Source organism: Stenella coeruleoalba (genome assembly GCF_951394435.1).
Source record: "Stenella coeruleoalba genome assembly, chromosome: 3".
NCBI lineage: Eukaryota > Metazoa > Chordata > Mammalia > Artiodactyla > Delphinidae > Stenella > Stenella coeruleoalba.
The window spans coordinates 55220925-55235570 of NC_137148.1; the positions used below are offsets into that span (position 1 = coordinate 55220925).

Below are 14646 nucleotides of genomic sequence, written 5' to 3' on the forward strand. Positions count from 1 at the left end.
AGAAATTATCTCTAAAAAGAAACAAACATAAATGTTTGAAATTAGGAGGTGCCTGTAACACTATGCCAGAGGATATGAAGCCAGAAATGAAGAAGGCTAAAAGTCTTCAGAAACGGATACCAACTGAACGCAAAATTTGTTTGGCACACAGAATCCTGGAGTTGCTTAGCAATGAGAGTGATCATTGATGGCAATAATGAGGTGCAGGACTGAAAACAGAAGGGTTGGTTGAAAAACCTGTATATTGACCACTTAATAACAAGGTCCCCGACACGACCAGGTTACTTTCCTTCCCCCAGCTTTATACTTCCCCCTGACTTATTCCTCCACCAGGGAAAGGTTTATTCTCCAAAGAAACTGAACCAGGAATCTCTAGACATGGGCATCCTTAGACACAATGAAGGATGGGGGTGAGATGCCAGGGTGAAAACACGCAGATTACATGGAAGTCTGCAAACTAAACAGTAAAACCTCCAACTTATTTCCCTGTTCAGCTCCCAGAACCCTGGCAGCCAGTGTAAAACTCATTTTAACTCAGGTAAAAGATTAGAGGATCCTTCACTGGAAGAACTGAACGGTCCCAGAGAATAGACCCGTAGGTAACTGGCATTAAGCTACCTGTCCAATCTTTCTAGATAAAGGCCATGAGTTAACAAGCTCTTTTCATAGATAGAATGCTTTGAATCAACTTTTTTAGTACCTTACCTTTAAATATGAATGGTTAGCCAGTGATCACCAGATAGTTATCAAGGATTTTCAGGTATTTAATGACTACTTCCAACATGTAAGGATAACCAGATAATTGGCAAGGATCATCAGGTATTTGATGAAAGCGTCCAACATGAATGACAGACTGAAACAAACTAAAAAAGAAACTTGGAAAAAATAGAAACTATCCGGTAGCAGAACAAAATTCATCCTCGCCTCCTCACCTGCACCAAATCTTCAGAGAACTGAGAGAATATACTGCATACATAAAACAAGAATATGATGCTCTTTTACTAAAGGAACAATCAAAGAATAAAGTATACTTGAAATTTTTCAAAAAGGATAACTAAAAGCAAACAAAAATAGTAGAAAAGTAGCTAAAGAACTCTTTCATTAAATAGAACCAAAAGATAAAAGAGATGGACTATAGTAGGGAAAAGATAAGAAAATTAGGAGATTGATCCAGGAGTGATCTTAGGATATAGCAAAGGAGAAGAAAGAAAATCGAGGGTAGGAAATTCATAAGAAAATAGCCCAGCATTGATGGATGTGAATAGGTTGGAAGTGCCATAAAGATTCTGCACAATGAATGAAAGAAGCCCCCATGCCCAGACACATGGTGAAATTTCAGAATACCGGGGGTTCTTAGGAAAAAGCCTTTATTTCCACAGAGAGAAAAAACATGAAAAGCTTACACAGAAACCAAAGTAAAGGATTAGGGAAAAGATGGCATCAGACTTCTCAAAAGCAACATTGAAGACAACAGAACACATTGTGAGGGATCCAAAGTCCACGCATTAGGCAGCTCATTTAAATTTCTTACATCAGACAAAAACAGCCATCCTTAAAATCTGGTTAAATTGCAAGCTTGCTCACAAAACTAAGGCTATGATGATGAGTGTCCCTGTCTTCAGATCTCGTAATACAATTTACGTTGGTGGTTTGCAAAGTAGCAGAGGTATAAGAAGGTATAAGAAGGTAGAAGAAGAAGGTATAAGAAGAAAATGTGAGCATGTCTAAAAAGATTTATGGGGACTTCCCTGGTGGTCCAGTGGTTAAGAATCTGCTTTCCAGTGCAGGGGACATGGGTTCAATCCCTGGTCAGAGGAACTAAGATCCCACATGCTGCGGGGCAACTAAGCCCGCATGCCGCAACTACAGAGCCCATGGGCCGCAACTAAGACCCGACAGCCAAAAATAAATAAATATTAAAAAAAAAGATTTATGAAATGTTATTTAATATCCCTTCTAGTTTCTATTTTATTCACATTTAATATACATGATAGCACGCTATTATAAATACATATTTTAAATAGGGGTTATGTTAAGTCTGGGTCCAATCAGAATATAGAAACCACACATTAATTTGAAAAGGGAAGCTTAATATAAAGAATTATTAACTATGACAAGAGGTTGTAGTAATGAGGGATTGACTAACAAAAAGTAAAGAGAACTCTAAAGAATGTAGGAATAGCAGATATAAAGAGCAGTCACCCTTATACCTAGGGGTGACGCTAGGACTAAGGACAGAGCACCCAATGAGAGGACACCCAGGGCTGAGATCTAGACCTCTTGAAGAGGACACAGTGTGGCTCACTGGTTGACCGAGAAGCTGCTGTAGAGCTGTGCTGAACTTGCTGAAATCTGTCTTCTTAGATGCTGAGGAAAGCTGTTCAGGGTATTTCAGGTGCTGAGGAAAGCATTTCTCTAGAGGCACTGCTACAAAACCATCTGCAGGGCATTCTAGAGGGAAGCTGCTGGCCTCCATGCACTGTTGGAGCTGAACACTGGAGAAACTGGTCACACTGCAGGAACCTGGTACCAATTCTAGAAGCTGAGAGTGGTGCAGGAGCCTGCCAGGCAAGCCGACTGGAACCAGGAAGCAAAACTTTTCTTCCTGTGATGTCTCTCCAGCATTCTCTACTGACAAAGCTTCACTTGGCAAAGGAAAAATATTTAAAGGGCCCAGATCCATTTTTATGGAGAGTCAAAAAGGGTGAATTTGGAGTATATTGATAACTGGCAGAGGTGTTTTTGTTATGTTTTGTTGCTGGTAGAGGTCCACAGTAATAAAAATGTTGGAAACTTGGTACTTAATTTCATGTCTTCCCAGTGATTCTATAAACTTTTTCATTGCCTTTAACAGTGCCAAAGGCCTCTTAACTCACAGAGTAGAGAATACTCCTTTTTTTTCTTTCCTGTATACTTACATGTCTGAGAAATGAATTGGAAAATAATGTCTTTGTGTAGCAAAGATTTTGATCATTTCTTACCAGCTTACTGACGTTTAACTTATAATTATTATTTTTTTACATCTTTATTAGAGTATAATTGCTTTATAATGCTGTGTTAGTTTCTGCTTTATAACAAAGTGAATCAGTTATACATATACATATGTTCCCATATCTCTTCCCTCTTGCATCTCCCTCCCTCCCACCCTCCCTATCCCACGCCTCCAGGCACTGAAAGCACCGAGCTGATCACCCTGTGCTATGCGGCTGCTTCCCACTAGCTATCTACCTTACATTTGGTAGTGTATATATGTCTATGCCTCTCTCTCGCTTTGTCACAGCTTACCCTTCCCCCTCCCCATATCCTCAAGTCCATTCTCTAGTAGGTCTGTGTCTTTATTCCTGTCTTACCCCTAGGTTCTTCATGACATTTTTTTTTCTTAAATTCCATATATATGTGTTAGCATACGGTATTTGTCTTTCTCTTTCTGACTTCACTCTGTATGACAGACTCTAGGTCTATCCACCTCATTACAAATAGCTCAATTTCGTTTATTTTTATGGCTGAGTAAATTCCACTGTATATATGTAACTTATAATTATTTATCCTCTTAAAGTTGGCCAGTATACCTCTTCAAAGAGAGAATTTGCCAAGAGATTGTTTAAATAATATTGGAATAGAGATGTGTTCTCTTGCCTCCCAGCCTTTGCACCTGCCCTTTTGCTAGGATAGTTTTCTTCTTCCATCTTAGACTTTTCTTTCGGCAACTCTCATCTTCATCTGTCAACTTTCATGGCCACTTCCTGTAGGAAGCCTTCCCTCACCTGTCCAGAGTGGGTTAGGTGCTGTTCCCATATGGGCTAGGATCCTATCCTGTGCTCTCACTGAACACATCATCTTGTAAATACTGCTTTACTGGTATCATCGTTGTTCACCATGTCCACCCCAGGGGAGAGCAGGGACTGTCTTGTTCCCTTGTTTAAATGCCTAGGGCTTAGCACAGTGCCTCTTACATGGTAAGTGTTTATTAAAGATGAGAGGCGTGAATAAAATGGACAGTATGGTACTCTTTACTTGGATAGCAATGGCAGGATCTAATGCCGTATCCAGTATGCCTCAGACTAAATTTTTGTTATAGTTTAGTGTTTCTTATTAAATTAAATTTATAGTATTATTTATGTAACAGCTATCAAAAACTATCTTGAAGTGGCTGCCTCTCACTTTCTTTCAGGTTCCTTTTTTGCCAGGAGATTCAGACCTTGATCAACTAACAAGAATATTTGAAACTTTGGGCACACCAACGGAAGAACAGTGGCCTGTAAGCCTTCATACATGTTCTTTGAAATTTAGTTAGAATTCTGTATAGTGTATAACGTGAATATTACTTAAAGAAATGTACTAATTGTCTTAATTTATTAATAATATATACTCATTGCAAACGTTATACAAAGTGAAAGTTAAAATTATGATATACCATCCAGCCTTCTATATACTTATAGCCCTCCCCCATCCCAGTAATTCCCATTCCAGGGTTAATCACTCTTATTTTGTTGTAAAGCCTTGCTATGAGGATGCACACACAAACACAAATGCACATATAGACATATAGAGTTGCTTTTTCTTTTGTTCTTTAGCAAAATAGGGATCACACCATACACATTTTTTTTGCAACTAACTTGCTCTTCACTTAATATTATTGACCTTTTTCTTTTTAAGCCATATAATATTTAATTTTATGGATGTTCCATGTTAGTTTATCAATATCTTGATGGATTTGGGTGTATTTATTGAATTTTCACTAACACAATCAAGATTTTTTAGTATTATAATTTTTTTGTTGTTGTTGGCCACGCTGCATGGCTTGCAGGATCTCAATTCCCCAAGCAGGGATTGAACCTGGGCCACAGCAGTGAAAGCCCAGAATCCTAACCACTAGGCCACCACCACTAGGAACTCCCTGTTATTTATTTTTAAACCATTACGTGTCTATAAAAAAGAAATACTAAATCTGTGATAAAATTTAAAACAATATAAATTGCTAAATTTTATATATTACAGTTCAGTGAAATTCTCACTTGTTCATTCTTTTTTTTCTTTCTTTCTTATTTATGTATGTATGTATGTATGTATGGCTGCGTTGGGTCTTCATTGCTGTGCGCGGGCTTTCTCTAGTTGTGGCGAGCGGGGGCTACTCTTCGTTGTGGTGCGCGGGCTTCTCATTGCGGTGGCTTCTCTTGTGGAGCACGGGCTCTAGGCATGCGGGCTCAGTAGTTGTGGCTCGCAGGCTTAGTTTCTCCGCGGTATGTGAGATCTTCCTGGACCAGGGGTTGAACCCATGCCCCCTGCATTGGCAGGCGGATTCTTAACCACTGCACCACCAGGGAAGTCCCATTTGTTCATTCTTAAATTATAATTGAAGGGGCTTCCCTGGTGGCGCAGTAGTGAGAGTCCGCCTGCCGATGCAGGGGACACGGGTTCATGCCCCGGTCTGGGAAGATCCCACATGCCGCACAGTGGCTGGGCCCGTGAGCCATGGCCGCTGAGCCTGCGCGTCCGGAGCCTGTGCTCTGCAACGGGAGAGGCCACAACAGTGAGAGGCCCGCGTAACGCAAAAAAATAAAAAAATAAATAAAAAATAAAAATTATAATTGAAGACCTTTTTATTTTCCTTTCTATTATAGCCTCATATTCTGGGGAAAAAATAATTACTAGAAAAGAGAAATTTTGATCAGTCTCTTTATCTTCTGGTTAAAACGATAATGAAATTATCTGAAACTGAAATTGAGTTTCTTTTGTGCTGTTACTTCCTCAACTTTCTAATTGAAAGTTGGCTGTATGTTCTAATTGTGAAATACGCTCTTACAGCTTTCATTTATTGAACACTTATTGTATGCCATTAATGGTAGGGTTTCATAAATTATATTTAATTCTCCCAACAATCCTATTAAGGTAGGTACTGTTGTTCCCATTTTACAGATGAGACAACTGAGGTTTAGTGAGGTTAAGTAACTTGCCTGAAGCTACCCAGTGTCAGAGCTAGGGCTGCAGTCTGGGTCTTAGTGACTCCAGAGCCATGTTCATAATATTTATTCTGTACTATTTGACATGATTTTCTAAATAGTAGTTGCTTACTGATGTTTTCCGTGGATTTTTAAAAATTCTTATTTTGATTTACATGCAGAAGGAAATACAGAGATACCCCTTGCACCCTTTACCCAGCTTCCCACAGTGGTAACATCTTGCAGTTAGGATAAAAATCACAACCAGCATGCTGACATTGATACAGTTAATATATAGGACATCACCACAAAGAGCCCTTTTACAGTCATACCCACTTTCATTCCACTCATACTCCTTCCTTAACCTCTGGCAATCACTAATATGTTCTCCATTTTTATAACTTTGTCATTTCAAGAATGTTATAAATGGAGTCATATAATATGTAAGCTTTAGGGATTGATTTTTTTTTTTTTTTTTTGCGGTACGCGGGCCTCTCACTGCTGGGGCCTCTTCCGTAGTGGATAGTGGAGTACAGACTCCGGACGCGCAGGCTCAGCGGCCATGGCTCACGGGCCCAGCCGCTCCGCTTGAATTTTTTTTCACATTCAACATAATTCTCTGGCGATTTATCCAGATTGTTGTGTGTATGAATAATTCGTTCCTTTTTATTGATGAGTGGTATGAATGTACCACAGTTTGTCTTAACCGTTCACTCGTTGAAGAACATCTGCATTGTTTCCAGTTTGGGGCTATTACAAATAAAACTATTATAAACATGCATGTACAAGGGAATTCCCTGACGGTCCAGTGGTTAGAACTCTGCACTCTCACTGCCAAGGGCCCAGGTTCCATCCCTGGTCGGGGAACTAACATCCCACAAGCTGCACGGCCAAAAAAATTCACATACAGGCTTTTGTGTAAGCATAAGCATTTATTTCTATGGGACAGATGACCAGGAGTGCAGTTGTTGAGTCATGGGTTGCATATTTAGCTTAAGAAACTGCAAACTGCTTTCCAAAGGGGCTGTACCATTTTTTATTCTCACCAGCAATCCTCTCTGGCATTTGGTGTTGTCACTTTTTTACTTTAAGCATTCTGAGGGATTTTCTCTTCCCTAATGACTAATGAATAGTGTTGAATATCTTTTCATGTACTTATTTGTCATTTGTATAGCTTTAATGAAATGTCTCTTCTTGTCTTTTCCTTGTTTTTTAATTGGATTGTTTGTACTTCGGCTGAGTATTGAGCACTTTATATATTTGAGATACTCGTCCTTTGATTGTATATGTGGTTTGCAAATTTTCTCTTACACTGTAGTTTGTCTTTTCATCCTCTTCACAGTCTTTCCAGAGTAAAAGTTTTTAATTTTGATCAAGTCTGTTTTTATCATTTTTCTTTTTATGAATAATGCTTTTGATGTCAAGTCAAAGAACTCTTGTCCTAACAAAAAGATATTCCTGATGATTTTCTTTTTCTTGTAAGTTTCATAGTTTTACATTTAAAATTTAAGTCTGTGATCCTTTTTGAGTTAATTTTTATATGAGGTATGAGATTAAAAATGTCTTTGGAGGGGACAGTGTTGTTTATGATACCTTTCCCTCTGTCAATACCACAGTCTTAATTAAGTAGCTATATATTAAGTCTTGATATCAGGTAGACTGATTCCTCCCACTTCTATTCTTTTTCAAAGTTGTTTTTAGCTATTTTAGTTCTTTTTCCTTTCCATATAAATTTTAGAATAACCTGTCTATATCTATAATAATTTTGCCAGAATTTTGGCAAGAATTGCATTAAACCCGTATACCAATTTGAGGAGAATAGACATCCTTATGGTGTTGAATCTTCCAATACACGAACATGATAGGTCTCACCATTTATTTAGAGCTTTGATTTATTTCATCAGTGTTGTATAGCTTTCAGTATATGAGTCCTACACATGTTTTGTTAGATTTTCACCAGAGCATTCCATCATTCTTTTTGAGTGATTCTAAATGGTATTGTTTTTCATTTCAGTGTCCACATGTTCTTTGCTAGTATGGAGAACTACTGTTGATTTTTTTATGTTTACCTTCCTGTAACCTTGTCTGCTCACTAGTTGTAGGAGTTTTTTAATAGATTTCTTGAGGTTTTCTACATAGATCATCATATCATCCGTATGACAGTTCTATTTATTCGAGATCTACATGCCTTTCAATCCTTTACTTACGTTTGAATTATAAAAATATTTTTACAGGACATGTGTAGTCTTCCAGATTTCGTGACATTTAAGAGTTTCCCTGGAATCCCGTTACAGCATATCTTCATTGCAGCAGGAGATGACTTGCTAGATCTTATACAAGGCTTATTCTTATTTAATCCGTGTACTCGAATTACAGCCACACAGGTATTTTAGCATATCTTTAGAATTTCTTAAGATTTTCTAACATTCTTTAAATACCGAAAAGATGTGTTTCTATTTTGTTTTAAGGAGTAACAAATTTTATTTTTTCCCTAAGCTACAAGCACTATTCAGACTGGTATTAAAGTATATGATGCACACAAGTACAGGAGAGTTTATTCTTGCTTAAACACATATAAATATATTTCTATTTCATAATTAATTTGCTTTCAAATAGTTCACTAGAGAGGGAAAAAAGGTTATTGTATTTGTTAAGGCATTGGTATATTTCAATTAAACTCTTATGTATTAAGTAAAATTTTGTGCTAAAATCAGTGCCAAAAGTGCTTTGTTTTTTCCCCATAAAATGCAGTTCAAATATGCATTCTGGTCATTGTCACAGTCAGAAAGTGATAATAGGGAGAAAATGGTATAGTCTGATACAACTGTATACTTACAGGAGATTGAAAGGTATTCTAAACAGAAAAACACTGAAACTGAGTTTTTTAAAGGAAATAAGAATGAAACTCAAGAAAAACGTGGAAGACCAAGAATACCTGCTCTTATAAAAGAAGAGAGAAATGTTATCCAATACAAAAATATAAGACCTATAGATTTGAAAAGGTTTATTTCTTTGTTTTAAAAACAAGCACAGAAAACTGGGGCAGGGACAGGCAGTGCAAAAACGCAACACGGTACAATGATTTGCCTTCATAAAGGAAGAGACCAATTGAAATGTCACAAATCTTCATATCTCACAAAACATATTAATGTACAATATATGAGGAATACAAAGTGGATTTTTTTTCACTTAAGTTTATTACAGACTACCAAATCATTGTTTAATGCATTTACTTGTACAAGCCTTTTCTTTGTAGCAGTACATGCCACATTAATATATATATACTAGATATTTTACCATTGGAATTACTCTTCTAATTTCAAACAAGTAACTCATTTTTACCTTTTCACTCATGCATATATGCATATTATCTCCATCATAAGAAACTTGAGACCAGGTCAGATTATCTAGAAAGTTGTTTTCATTAATAGTAAAACTCAAAATATATAGAAAAATACTAGTTGTGATGACTTACTTGGGTTGTATTTTGATAGAATGAATTTTTTTAATGGGTTTTGGCTTGTAGATATCTAAAAGTTGGAATGAGTTACTCTTCTTAGATCTCTATGTAGCTCAAAATTAGTTTAATTTACTTATGGAACTGCTATGATTTGCAAGTAATATTTTATAAATGCAACTCTTCTGAAGTAAGAAATCTCTAAATTATTACTGCATATGATATTACGTTGGCAAGTAGGGGGAGGTATGCTTGACAAATTTATATGGCTTCTTTTTGTTCATAAAAGAATTATCCAAAAGGAAATACCTTAAATTTTTGTGGCTATTGAACAGTACTATGATGCAGATAAAGTATGAACTTTTGTCATCTAGAATAAAACTGTTTTTATTGGAATTTTGGAACTAAGTAAAAATATCATATTATAGAACATTGGACTGGTAGTAAATAGAAGTAACCTTGGGTAAGTCCTTCCAAGTAAAATTTCTATTAATCTGTAGTGGATTGTTGGATTTTAATCCATTGTTTCCAACCTATCACATCTTTTTAAAAGCTTTATTTTTAAGAATTTATGTGATTTGGAATTTGAATACATATAGATGTGACAAATAAACTTGGAAGTTCTTTTTAAACAAGTCTGTCTCTGTGTTTTGAACTACAGAGCCTATAATGTGTAGGGAGATGAATTTTACAATATCTTACTACGGATATTTTGTACTTAGTATAGGCTATTGTGGAAAAATTTGAAGGTAGTGTCTTTTTCTTATAGTAATGGAATTATCAATCAGTCTTAGGCTGCTAGATGTTTATCTGTAGTAATCTGCATGTCGAAATACTTGAAATTAAGTTTGCTTGGGGAGGGGGTGTATTCACATAGTATATTTAATGCTCCTTACAATTTTGGCAGTTAGCTTTTCTTAAACACAGTTCATATATTCACTTAAAACCTTACTTTCTGTGGTATCTTTTCTTCTGAAAGGCATTGAAAACTAAGTATTTCAGTAATCGGCCAGGGCCAACGCCTGGATGTCAGCTGCCAAGACCAAACTGTCCAGTGGACGCTTTAAAGGAGCAGTCCAACCCAGCCGCGGCAACAAAACGGAAGAGAACAGAGGCCTTGGAACAAGGTAAAACGCTCATTTTCACAAGAAATGAAATGAATTCAGAAAACTCCAGATAGCTAATATAGAGCTAGTGACTGAAGGGCAGCTAAGAAATGTAGACTGTGACCTGTTTACTTGTATAAATTTAAATTGGATAAAGTTGAGTGTGGTGTTTTAGCTATGTTTACTTCCATTGAGAATACTTACATCATGCTTTTTAAAAGGACATGGGCACTTTTGAGTATACCTCAGAGTTACAAGTACTGTCCATGTGCATCCTGCTCTTTTCATAAATTCCTTCTGGTACACTGTATGCTTAATGTTTAACTAGTGCTATTGGAAAATCAAAGCGAGTAAAAATAGAGGTAGTTGGAATGCAATGACTGGTTAAAATTGCTATAAGATTAAATGTAAACAACCTCATTTTTCCCCCCAGGCGGATTACCCAAGAAGCTAATTTTTTAGTTACAGAGAACACTGGACAATATTGTACTACTGAAGGATATAGTGAAAAAGGCACAATAGTAAACATTAATTAAATGCTTTAAAAGAAATCTGTAAATATTCTATTCATGTAAAATATGTAAAACTGGGTTATTTTATTAAATGTATTTTAAAACAAACTTAATTCTGATTTTTCTGATTAGAGTGCAACAGTAAGATAAGTTTAATTCTCTGAAATGTAGAGTTGAAAATGCATTAAGGAATTCTTAATAAAAATAACTATCAGTTATTTTAATGATCTGGCCCATATAGCATTACAGATTTGTAGTAAAGGGGGTATTATTTTAAAATAGAAAGATAGTAGTAATATACCAAATACCTGCTACCCTGACTTAACATATGTTAATATACTAAATAGGAAAAAAAAATAACATTACAGATAAAATTGAGCTTCCTTTAACCCTTTAATACATCATTCCATTTTATTTTTTCCTTTTTACCCTCCCCAAAAGAGAATGACTCTCAGGAAATGAGTGTGTCCTTCCATGATTTTATACTGCTATAAGAATGCATGTAGTAGTATACAGTACTGTTTTGGGTCTCACAATTTGAGTGGTAGACAGTACCTCTCATACAGCATTTTTATTCTTACTCAAAACTTTAAAACTTAGTTCCCAGTTCTGTAGGTCAGTTACCTCTCATGGCTCAACTGTTTTTTTTGCATAGGCCAATATCAAGGTGTCAGTTGGACGCTGGGCTCTTCTCTGAAGCTCTAGGGAAGAATCTGCTTCTGAGTTCATACAGTTCATGCCATTTTAATGCTCATGCCTCCTTATCCTTGCTGGTTGTCAGCCAGGGGCCTCTCTTAGCTTCTTAAGGCAGTCCACTTGCCTTGTTGCATGTCACTCTCCATCTACAAACCGGCAACAGTGTCAAATCTGTCTGGCTTCCTCATCGCTGCCAAGAGAGAAAATTCTGCCTTTTTTTTTTTTTAAAGGACTCACCTGATAAATGATGTCAGCTCACTAAGGGCTTAATTATACATCTTAAAAATCCCTTCATAGCAGTTACTGGATTAGTGCTTGAATAATCAGGACAGGAATCATGAGAGGGCCGTCTTGAGAATTCTGTCACATGGACATTTAGGTTATTTAAAAAGGATTGTCTATATGCACATGCAAGCGTTTCTCTAATGTACATACTTAGAATTGTAATCGTGAGGTCATAGTGTGCATTTTCAATTAGTGTTGATATTGCCACATTTCTCCAAAGTAGTTGTATCAGTTTACACCCCCAGTAGCTGTTCGGTAGTTCTTAAAACTGAAGAAGCCCCTTACCTTACACTGTATACAGAAACTAACTCAAAATATATCAAAGACCTGAACACCAGGCCTAAAGCTATAAAAATTCTTAGAAAATATCATAGAGGGAAAGCTTCATGACATCAGATTTGGCAGGGACTTCCTGGATATGACCCCAAAACACAGGCAGCAAAAGTAAAAAATAGACCATTTGGACTATACCAAAATTAAAAGCTTGTGTGCATCAAAGGAACGTAATCAATAGAATGGAAAGGCAACCTATGGAATGAGAGAAAATATTTGCAAATCATGTATCTGATAAGGGGTTCATATCCAGAATCTGTGAAGAATATATGTTGTTGTTATAGTTCAACAACAAAATCCAAATAAAAAATGGGCAAAGGACTTGAAAGAGACATTTCACCAAAGATGATATAGTAATGGCCAAAAAAACCCATGAAAAGATGCCCAACATCACTAATCATTAGGGAAATGCAAGTCAAAACCAGAGTGAGATTATCACCTTGTACCTATTAGGATGACTACTACCAAAAAAACCCAGAAAATAACAAGTGTCAGTGAGCATGTGGAGAAATTGGGACCCTTGTAAACTATTGGTGGGAATGTATAAAAACAGTGCCAGCAGCTGTGGGAAACTGTGGTGTTTCCTCAAAAAATTTAAAATGGAATTACCATATGATCCAGCAGCTTCACTTCTGAGTATATACGCGAAAAAATTGAATGCGGTATCCCAAATGAATGCATTCGTTAACCTTTATGTAAGAATCTATTTCACTTCATCATCTCTAGCATTCATACTGTTTGGGGTCTTTGCTAATTTGATACCTCATTCTAATTTACTTTTCTTTGATTTCTACTGTGTTGCTAATCCCTCCTCTGTGAACTGTTGGTTCAGTTTTTTTTTTTAATACAATTTTTAAAGGTATTTTCCATTCAGCTATTACAACATATCAGCTGTATTCTCCATGTTGTAGGATACATCTTTGAGCCTGTCTCACACCCTATAGTTTGTACCCCCATTCCCCACCCCTATATGAACCCTCCCCCTGCAACCACTAGTTCTCTGTATTTGTGAGTCTGCTGCTTTGTTGTTAAATTCACTAGTTTGTTGTATTTTTTTAGGTTCTACATATAAGTGATATCATGCAGTATTTGTCTCTGTGATTTATTTCACTTAGCATAATGCCCTCCGAGTCCATCCATGTTGCTGCAAATGGCAAAATTTCGTTCTTTTTTATGACTGAGTAGTATTCCACTGTATGTATAGATACATCTTCTTTATCCATCATCTGTTTATGGACACTTAGGTTGCTTCCATACCTTGGCAATTGTGAATAATGCTGCTGTGAACATTGAGGTGCATGTATCTTTATGAATCAATGATTTGGGGTTTTTTTGGATATATACCCAGGAGTGGAATTGTTGGATCATGTGGTAGTTCTATTTTTAGTTTTCTGAGAAACCTTCATACTGTTTTCCACATTGGCTGCACCAGTTTACATTCCCACCAAGAGTGTATAAGGTTTCCCTTTTCTCCACATCCTCGCTAACATTTGTGTTTTTGATGACAACCATTCTGACAGGTGTGAGGTGATGTCTCATTGTGGTTTTGATTGGCATTTCCCTGATGATTAGCAATGTTGAGCATCTTTACATGTGCCTGTTGGCCATCTGCATTTCCTCTTTGGAAAAATATCTTTTCAAGTCTTCTGCCCATTTTTTAATTGGGTTGTTTGTTCTTTTGATGTTGAGTTGTATGAGCTGTTTATGTATGTTGGACATTAATCCTTTATCGTATCATTTGCAAATATTTTCTCCTGTTCAGTAGGTTGTCTTTTCATTTTGTTGGTTTCCTTTGCTGTGCAAAAGCTTTTAAGTTTAATTAGGTCCCATTTGTTTATTTTTGCTTTTGTTTCCTTTACTTGAGGAGACTGATTCAGATTCTCTGTCCATTTATCAATTGGAATATAAATTTTATCAATTTATTTGAGTTTGTTTTATATACACACATACTTCTTTCTAGTTTTTGTAATGTGATTTTTTTTTTACACTTGCCACTTTGGTATTATTAAATAATCCCAGATCCTTCCTTTCCCTACCTTTTATGTTAAATTATTATATATACTAGGTCTGTGTATGGTCTTTATCCGATTCTCATTGACCTGCTGTTACACTGTTTTAAATAACGTAGCTTTGTATTACCATCAGGACAATACATTTTTTTAAATTTAATTTTTGTTTTATATTGGAATATAGTTGATAGGATAATACATTTTAATATCTGGCAACAGTAGATCCTCATTATTCCTTTTTTCAAAATGTATTTGCCAATTTTTCAACTTTTATTATTATTAATGCCAACCAGTGCTGTTCCTATAACA

General features: G+C 36.2%; 1 protein-coding gene across 3 annotated transcripts in view; it reads left to right on the plus strand.

Annotated features, from left to right (window-relative positions):
- Positions 1–14622, plus strand: part of CDK7 (cyclin dependent kinase 7) — a 31194-nt gene extending 16572 nt beyond the window's left edge. For all 3 annotated transcript variants that reach the window (XM_079918090.1, XM_079918091.1, XM_079918092.1), the window contains 4 exons: positions 4172–4258; positions 8174–8323; positions 10376–10523; positions 10936–14622. In XM_079918090.1, coding sequence (XP_079774216.1) covers positions 4172–4258; positions 8174–8323; positions 10376–10523; positions 10936–10964 — 414 coding nt within the window. In that variant the 3' untranslated portion in view covers positions 10965–14622. The remainder of the gene's footprint in view (positions 1–4171; positions 4259–8173; positions 8324–10375; positions 10524–10935) is intronic.
- The last annotated feature ends 24 nt before the right edge of the window (positions 14623–14646 follow it).